The 10,000-nt window shown below is 38.7% G+C and overlaps 1 protein-coding gene across 1 annotated transcript in view; it reads right to left on the bottom strand.

The window, feature by feature from the left end:
* LOC135223877 (lachesin-like) overlaps positions 1 to 10,000 on the bottom strand; it is a 196,580-nt gene that overhangs the window by 25,345 nt on the left and 161,235 nt on the right. Inside the window, exon 4 of the mRNA XM_064262784.1 lies at positions 4,471 to 4,656. Within this exon, the coding sequence (XP_064118854.1) occupies positions 4,471 to 4,656 (186 nt within the window). The remainder of the gene's footprint in view (positions 1 to 4,470; positions 4,657 to 10,000) is intronic.

Here is a 10,000-nt window from a genome sequence, read left to right as displayed (position 1 = left end):
ATTCAAAAAGCAAACGTAATTTTCTACCGACCCCCTAAAGACAAGACCAGAGACACAGCCCAACAATAAAATAAAAATTCCTCACCTGCAGGACGATTAAGAGAATAACCCACACCCTTGGGAAATCCAACCCTTTTGCATTTACCTACCCAAACACCTTAGCCAAATCCCTGATTAACGTCCAACAAAAGACATCTTCCAAAGACTCTGGGGTCTATGAGATCCCATGCCAGGACTGTGACCAATCTTACATCGGATTTACAGGTAAATCACTTCCCCAGAGATTAATACAACACAAACGGTCAGTTAGGTATGGACAACAGAACTCGGCTATTTTCATCCATATAAATGAACATAACCATAGAATAAACTGGAATTTGTCACGTGTGATTTATAGCAGCAACTGCCGGTACATGAGTCAAATGATGGAATCGGCCTTAATAAAAGAGAAGCAGGTAATGAACATCTCAAAAGGCGGGTGGATATCAGATGTCGTCGACGCAGTGTTCATTCAACCAACGCTTAAGAAGATTAAAGGAAGATTATCAGCGGGGGTGACCTAAATTGGCTTACTTGTGGACGGATCTCTTGGTATAAATACCACCTTTTCTGTAAACTTTTCTCATTCATATACCTGAAGAGAGAGACAGCAGTCTCTGAAATATAGTACTTTTCTCTCTACATTTAGGTGATTTTTATGGGCTCCTTTTATTATAGATATATGTATATATATATATATATATATATATATATTATATATATATATATATACATACATTTACACATAGAATAAGCAAAGGAAATGTGAAACTTCAAAACCTGGAACCAAGCCCTTTTGTGAATTGCTTACGCTTTATTACTGGAATTCCATGCAACGGGCACATCACAGAACCAGTGACTCATTTTTTTTATTATCTACATAGAAACAATGATAATTCATTTGGAAGTAGTATGAAAAGGCAGATCAAGAGAGAGAGAGAGAGAGAGAGAGAGAGAGAGAGAGAGAGAGAGAGAGAAGGGATTAAAACTCTTCCGTCAGCTGTCGGGTCGGGCCCGCTTTCTATGTCCTTCTCTTCCTATAGACAATATAAACTCGACCAAACGTCATAAAACTTGAGAGGTGCAAAGTTTATTAGGCTTCGGTCAGCGTAAAAGTTACTCCTGAAATTCACCACATTGAGGAGCAGTCCAGTGCTACTGGCTGTCTTTCATCGGGAAAGTTAATGACAATATATATCTTTCGTCTGAAAGTTTATGAGAATAACTTATTTTTCATTTCTCGGTTAAATTGATTTTTTTTTGTAGCGTGAGATTAAAAGTAGATTATGCTGAGGTCACTAGAATTGTAATTCACAGATTTGGCTTCGTATTTTATTTGTTTTTCTTACAAATCAAACAAAAAACAAATAAAATACGAAGCTAAATCTATGCCTTACAATTCCAGTGACCGCAATATAAATATAATCTACTTTTAATCTCACGTTACAAAAAAAATCAGTTATAGTAGGCTATCTATTAATAGATTATTTAAAATAAACATTTTTGTAATACAAATTAAAGGAATTTCGTGACAATGTTCTCGTGAAGCTAATTAAAAAAATAAATAAGTTTTACATCAGAAAGAAAAAAGATGATTACACTTTAGAAATAATTAGAAGAAAAATATTTTAATGTAGTGATTTCACTTTAGTCGGATTATTCATGATAGAATTCCCCTTTTCATCTGTCTTTAGCCGAGACTGAGCTCGTTACAATCGACCAGCGCATTCATAGCTCCTAGTATAATATGTCCGCATACAAGTCGAGCGCGCCTACGCGCCCGTACGCAAATGCGGTTCTGTACGCAGTCGAGTGAGTGGACGCGGATGACAAAACTTTCTGGCTCTCACCCAAATTAATTACGAGGTAATTTGTTCCCAAGTGGCGATAAATTTCTGGCGGATGATGCTGAGGCTCAGGAGATAGGGAGGCTGCGGAGGGAAAGAAAGGAAGCTGGACGGGAAAGAAGGGCAGAAAGGAAAAGAAAGGCTTAAGGGGGAAAAATGCAGAAAGGGAAGGAAAAAACTAATGCTTACTTGGAAAGAAAGGCAGAGGGAAAGAGAGGCTAAATCGGGAAAAAAGGGAAGAAATGCTTAAATGGAAAGATAGGCAGAAAGAGAAAGAAAGGCTGAACGGGAAAGTAAGGCAGGAAAGGAAAGAAAATCTGAAGGAAAAGAAAGGCTAAATGTGGAATGCAAGACAGAAAGGGACAGAAAGGCTGAATGAGAAAGGAGGGAAGAAAGGGCAAGAAAGACTTAATTGGAAAGTAAGGCAGGAAGGGAGGGAAAGGCTGAATGAGAAATTAAGGCATTAAAGTAAGGAAGTGCTGAATGAGAAAGAAGGAAAGAAAGGGCAAGAAAAGATTAATTGGAAAGAAAGGCAGAAAGGGAAAGAAAGGGCAAGAAAGGATTAGTTGAAAAGAAAGGCATAAAGGGAAAGAAAGGCTGAATGAAAAAGAAAGGCAGAAAGGAAGAATAAGGTAGAAGGAAAAAATACGAAAACATGTAGAAGAAAAGGGACAAGAAAGGAATAATTCGAAGTGGCAAGAAAAGAAAGGTAGGTGGATAAGATAAACAGGAAGGAAAGAACTAAGGAAGGGAAAAGGTGGAAGAAGAAGAAAAAATGCATAGGAGAGGGGAGAGAAGGATAATAAGGGACAAGAAAAAGAGATAAAAAAAATATTAGCATAAAACGCAAAGATCAAAAGAAGTGATTCAGGGGAAAAACAGATGCATAAATAACGTCCTTCAAAAAAAAAAAAAAAAAGTATATAGATAAAAATTCGAATCAGAGAAAGACTGATAACAACAGAATTAGGAGAGAAGAAGAAGAAGAAGAAGAAGAAGAAGAAGAAGAAGGGGATATCGCAGTCGTGAGATTTTTTTTTTTTTTTTTTTTTTTGAGAGAGAGAATCTTCTGCACACGAGCGAAGAAACGGCGGAGCGTAGATAAAGGAAGAAAATAGGAAGGAGAGGGGGGTGGGGGCGTGGGTCTGCTGGGCCGGGGTTTTGGAGAGAATAAAGCTAATGGTTTGTTGAATATATGATGAGACAAACGACGACCAAAAAAGAAAAAACAAAAAAAAAAAACTTCCCCTTAAGCACCTTGGAAACATTATGGCCTCATTATCTTTTATGCTAATTTCATATACGAGGAGATGAGTCAACCGCACACACAAAAGAGCTGACCCGCATTATGCCTGCCAATGGAGGGGGCGGGGGGGAGGGGAAGGGGGAGGAGGAGGAGGACGACGACGACGACGAAAGGATTTGGAGTGGTTTTCTCGAAGGCAAAATCTTCCATGGAAGCCATGTTTACCAAGAGCTCAGTCGAGATATGTCCATTAGTCTACAACAACTTTGCTTTTTCTCCATTTTTACAATTCCTCCTCTATTTAAAAGTAATAAATTACTTGCATTTAGCACTGGAGTAGATGAATTCTTTTGTAGGTAAAAATAACGATTTTCGTATGGAAAGATTCATCACTTGTCATTGAAAAAACTGTGGAGAGCAAAAATACAGAATCTCAATCATTTAATTAAAAACTAAAATCGTTAAAGTTATCTTGAATAATGTGATTAAGCAGATATATATATAGCTTCGTAAGTATCTTAATTGTTTACCATATACATACATACAGGCTCCCAGGAAAGCATATTCCGAGTACAACTTTTTTTTTCTTTTCCTATTTTCCCAAAGCATAATTTTTTGGCAGTTTATATAAAAATATTATAACTGCCTATCGTATTTGAATTTATTATTATTATTATTATTATTTGTTGTTGTTGTTGTTGTTGTTGTTCAGATGAATCTTACTCATATGGAACAAGCCCACCCAAGGGACCATTGAGTTGAGATTCAACCTTCCAAAGAATATTATGGTGTTCATTGGAAAGAAGTGACAGGAACCAGTGTGAAATACAGAAAGAAGAGATCGCTTATCGAGAAAGGAAAAAAGTAAGTTAGCAAATTAATAAATGAGAAGAATAAAATGAAAGTAATTTATCAGAATACCAAGATGATACGATTGTCGAAGAGTCTGTAGTATCATACGCAAGAAAAGCGATCAAAGTTTATCGAAAATGTATTCATGAAATATGCGGTCTCTCCCTAGATCTCCATTCTTTAACCTTAACCAAAATCGTGACCTTGACCTGACCTCGGCTATCTTAGAATCCGCGTTGACCTCCAGTTTCATACTCAACAAAAATATAAAAGTTTATCGGAAAAAAAATACTAATGAAATAAACTCCATCTTCAAAAAGCTCCATCATTCCTTACCATTAACCGAAAACCATAAACGTGACCTTGACCTGACATCGGCCATCATAGGATCCAAGGTGACCTGTAGTTCCCTATTCAAGAAAAAATATCAAAGTTTATAGTATATATTAATGAAACATAAAACGGAAAAGTGCCCTTTGACCTGACCTCGGCTATCATGGGATCCGTGTTGACCTGACACATGTAGATCCCGCGGTCGTCCTCCTGCACGTCTCGGATGTGGAGATTCCAGGTCGTCCTGTCTCGGTAGGTCACCGAGACCCTCGGATTGTGCGTCACCACCTGGTGGTGGATGGCCTGGATGGCTTTCGTGTCTGCTTTCACCCATCCCACCTGCAAGAATGAGAGAAGGTGGCTTTGCGGAGGAATTAGGAAGCAACAGTCTTGCCTTCTGGCGAATTACTTTGGGATTAGAGTAGGTAAACTGGGTTGAAATTTAAGTAAGAAAATTGCCTTGAAATTCAGGTAAGTTGCGTTGAAATTGAAGTACGTAAGTTGCGTTGAAATTCAAATACCTGATTTACTCTGAAATTAAAGTGCGTTGGTTACGTTGATATTGAATTAGGTAAAATACCGTTTTTAATTAAAGTTGAAACTATGGTACCTAATTTACGCTGAAATTAAAGTAGGTAAATTGTTGACAAATTACAGTACTTAAACTACCTTGAAATTAAAGTACATAAACCACCTTACAAAATGTGAATAAATTACTCCGACATTGGAGCAGGTAAATTACGTTGAATTTCTATCATGTAATTTTTTGTTGGAAATTAAGTTGATAAATTGCGTTGAAAGTAAAGTACATCATTTACTTTGAAATTAAGATGCGTCTATTGCGTTGAAAGTCAGTCACACCTTTTGCTTTGGAAGGGTTTGTATTCACTGCATGATTATTATTATTATTATCATTATTATCATTATTATTATTATTATTATTATTATTATTATTGTTGTTGTTGTTGTTGTTGTTGTTGTTGTTGTTGTTGTCTTTCGAGTCTTGTGGTGTGCTTCGTATAAACACTAGAAATTAAAAATGGATACTGGCCAAATCAAAGCTATGGTTAACTGTTAAAGATTAGATCAGTCATCCTTGGTACACTTTGTCTATTTTCGAAACGATAAACATCTCGCGCAAGGTGTAATAGTAGCATTAGTGGCTGGAAGAAGCATGAATAAGAAATAGTATCTCCCATTTCCTACAAAAAGAGTTCTATTTCCTAAAGAGATAAGGTCTACTTCTTACAAAGAAGGTCTATTTCCTAAAAATAGGGTCTTCTTTTTCCTAGAAATAGGGTCTCGTATCTCCTAGAAATAGTTTCCTTTATCTTAGAAATGGGACTTCCTATCTCATAGAAATAGGGTCTCCTGTCTTCAGAAATAGGGTATCCTACCTCCTAGAAATAGGGCGTCCTATCTCCTAGAAATAGGATCTCCTATCCTAGAAATATGGTCTCATATCTCCTAGAAATGGGCTTCCTGTCTCATAAAAATAGTGTCTCCTATCTCCTAGAAATAGGGTCTCCTATTCTAGAAATAGGGTCTTCCGTTTCCTAGAAATAGGGTCTCCTATCTCCTAGAAATGGGGCTTCCTGTCTCATAAAAATAGGGTCTCCCATTTTCTAGATATAGGAAATAAAGTCCCCTATTGCCTAGGAATAGGGTCTCCTATCTCCTAGAAATAGGCTCTCCAGTTTCATAGAAATAGGGTCTCCCATTTCCTAGAAATAGGGTCTCCTATTGCCTATAAATAAGGTCTCTTATGTTCTAGAAATCGGGTATCCTGTTTCCTAGAAATAAGGTCTCCTATCTTCTAGAAATACGGTCTCCTATTTCCTAGAGATAAGTTCCCTTGTTGCCTATAAATAGGCTCTCCTATCTCCTAGAAATAAGGTCTCATATCGCTTAGAAATAGGGACTTCTGTCTCCTATTTCCTAAAAATAAGGTAACCTATTTCCGAGAGAAAGGGTCTTCAATCTTCTAGAAATAGGGTCTCCTTTTTCCAATTTGTTAGGGTAGACGAAAAATAACTGACTAATGAAACGTAAAAAAAATAGTTCACTATTGAAAAAAAGTAATGACAGATAAAGAAAAGGAATCAGAAATTAGTTGTCCTCGTGTGTTAGGGAAGGGAAAATGGCCGAATAACCTCTTCTCCTGTTCTCTGTCTCTCACGCACTCTCTCCCTTCGATGTTTCTCTCTCTATCTATCTCTCTCTCTCTCTCTCATGGGCGTTTCCCTGCCATCCTTCTCCCCTAAAGTTCATTTCCTTTGTAATCTAAGTTATTCCCCCGTACATTAGTCTCTCTCTCTCTCTCTCTCTCTCTCTCTCTCTCTCTCTCTCTCTCTCTCATTTTGTATGTATAATTTTTTTTGTATGTATAATTTTTAAAGCTGTTTTGCACTAACTACCATCCTACACAGTAATTGTTTATTAAAAAGGATAATCTTCCTTTCTTTATGTAAGTTTAAGCAATATGTAGAAGTTATAGTTACACAAATACTGCTTTTCCTCATGCTTCTCGGTTATGCAGAAGACCCTGAATTACTCAAAATTCCGTTAAGAAAATAATAATAATAATAATAATAATAATAATAATAATAATAATAATAATAATAATAATAATAATAATAATAATAATAATAAATCAATAATATGTGGCGCCGTGGAGGAGTTGGTTAGGTCTTCAATAGACTTAAGTCAAGTTAAGCAACATGGGGCTGGTCAGTCGTTGGATGGGTGACCGCTCTCCTCGGCGTTGATTCCTTGGGAAAGGATCTTTACCATAATTTCCTCAGTCTACTCAGCTGTAAATGAGTACCTCCATCCCTGATGGGGTAGGGTCCAGCTATGGGTTTAAATAGCAAACTCAGCAATGATGGAAAGAAATGAAGGAATAAACGACAACGACGTAAATGGAACCTCTGGCAACAGAGGAGCTTCGTCCGGCAACCAGGTATTCAACCCAATTGAAGGGGAAGACGGTCAGGTACTTGGAGGTCGTCATCCAGCAACTGATCACACCAACAACGAAAGTAATCAACAGCCTGAGATTGGAACTACAGAGGCAAAAAGGAAGAAATGGACAAGAGAAGAAAATAAGGAAATATGGAGATGCTACATCAGAAGCAACCCGACGGAGAGAGGATATAGAAGAAGATTGATCAACATCTGGAATGAGAGGAATAACACCCCCAAACAGAGCAGAGGCTGGCAGACCAAGTAAGGAACATAAAGAAAAAGAACTGGCTCTCCCCAACAGAAAGAGAAGAACTGGAAAGGGAAAAATGTCACACGACAACGAATTACACGAAGACGAACTGAGAGACGATGCCACAGGAAGAACGACATGGAGGGATGAAGTATCAAACAACGACACACGAAGAAGAAACACCGACGAAGTAACAGAGAGGACGGAATATGGGTAGAAAAGATTAGACAATGGATGGAGCCAGATACAGAGAGAACAAAGATCCCTCCATGAAAGCCTACAACACCAAGAAATTAAGGGAGAAAACAAGTGAGGTCAATGAAATAATGGGCCTAAATACACACCACCAGTATCACAGAAACAAATAACTTGACATATGCAGGAGCAAGATTAGTAGCAGAACTGATGGGGATTCGAACACCAACACCACCGTCACAACCCCCCCCCCCCCCCCAACCCAACAGAAACCAAAACAGCAACCTCCTTGGAAAAGGCGCCTGGGAAAAGCAAATCATGGTGATGAGATCTGACTTGAGTAAACTGAAAGAGATGGCAGAAAAAAGGCTCAAGAAGCAAGAAAACAAGGAGGAACTCAACGAGAATACAAAGTACAAGAGAGGGGACTAAACAACACAATAGAAGATGTAAAAAAAACAGAGGCTTAAGGCCAAAGCACACAAGATCCAACGGTACATGAACAGGAATAAGGGATACCAACAGAACAAACTATTCGGAACCAACCAGAAAAGACTATACAGCCAACTAAGAGGGGAAGAGAACCACCCAGAAATTCCTGAAGCCGAACCAAGTAAGAGACTCTGGGAAAACATATGGAGCAATCCGGTATCACACAACAAACATGCAACTGGCTCCAGGAAGTCAAGGAAGAAGAAACAGGGAGAATAAAACAAAGATTCACAGAGATCACGACAGACACAGTCAGACACCAACTAAAGAAAATGCCCAAACTGGAAAGCCCCAGGTCCGATGAAGTCCATGGATACTGGCTCAAAAACTTCAAGGCCCTACACCCACGAATAGCAGAACAAACTCCAGCATTGTATCTCAAATCACCAAGCACCCAAATGGATGACCACAGGAAGAACATCCTTAGTACAAAAAGACAAGAGTAAGGGAAATATAGCCAGTAACTACAGGCCTATCACCTGCCTACCAATAATGTGGAAGTTACTAACAGGTATCATCAGTGAAAGGCTATACAACTACCTAGAGGAGACAAACACCATCCCTACCAACAGAAAGGCTGCAGAAGGAAGTGTAGGGGCACAAAAGACCAGCTCCTGATAGACAAAATGGTAATGAAGAACAGTAGGAGAAGGAAAACCAACCTAAGCATGGCATGGATAGACTATAAGAAAGCCTTCGACATGATACCACACACATGGCTAATAGAATGCCTGAAAATATATGGGCAGAGGAAAATACCATCAGCTTCCTCAAAAATACAATGCGCACTGGAATACAATACTTACAAGCTCTGGAATAAGACTAGCAGAGGTTAATATCAGGAGAGGGATCTTCCAGGGCGACTCACTGTCCCCACTACTCTTCGTAGTAGCCATGATTCCCATGACAAAAGTACTACAGAAGATGGATGCCGGGTACCAACTCAAGAAAAGAGGCAACAAAATCAACAATCTGATGTTCATGGACGACATCAAGCTGTATGGTAAGAGCATCAAGGAAATAGATACCCTAATCCAGACTGTAAGGATTGTATCTGGGGACATCAGAATGGAGTTTGGAATAGAAAAAATGCGCCTTAGTCAACATACAAAAAGGCAAAGTAACGAGAACTGAAGGGATAAAGCTACCAGATGGGAGCAACATCAAACACATAGATGAGACAGGATACAAATACCTGGGAATAATGGAAGGAGAGATAAAAACACCAAGATGAAGGACACGATCAGGAAAGAATATATGCAGGAGACTCAAGGCGATACTCAAGTCAAAAAACTCACGCCGGAAATATGATAAAAAGCCATAAACACATGGGCAGTGCCAGTAATCAGATACAGCGCAGGAATAGTGGAATGGACGAAGGCAGAACTCCGCAGCATAGATCAGAAAACCAGGAAACAAATGACAATACACAAAGCACTACACCCAAAGAGCAAATACGGACCAGACTATACATAACACGAAAGGAAGGAGGGAGAGGACTACTAAGTATAGAGGACTGCGTCAACATTGAAAACAGAGCACTGGGGCAATATCTGAAAACCAGTGAAGACGAGTGGCTAAAGAGTGCATGGAAGAAGGATTAATAAAAGTAGACGAAGACCCAGAAATATACAGAGACAGGAGAAAGACAGAAAGAACAGAGGACTGGCACAACAAAACCAATGCACGGACAATACATGAGACAGACTAAAGAACTAGCCAGCGATGACAATTGGCAATGGCTACGAGGGGAGAGCTAAAGAAGGAAACTGAAGGAAT

Source organism: Macrobrachium nipponense, chromosome 10, assembly GCF_015104395.2.
Source record: "Macrobrachium nipponense isolate FS-2020 chromosome 10, ASM1510439v2, whole genome shotgun sequence".
Taxonomy (NCBI): Eukaryota; Metazoa; Arthropoda; class Malacostraca; order Decapoda; family Palaemonidae; genus Macrobrachium; species Macrobrachium nipponense.
This window is presented reverse-complemented; position numbering and strand designations above follow the sequence as displayed.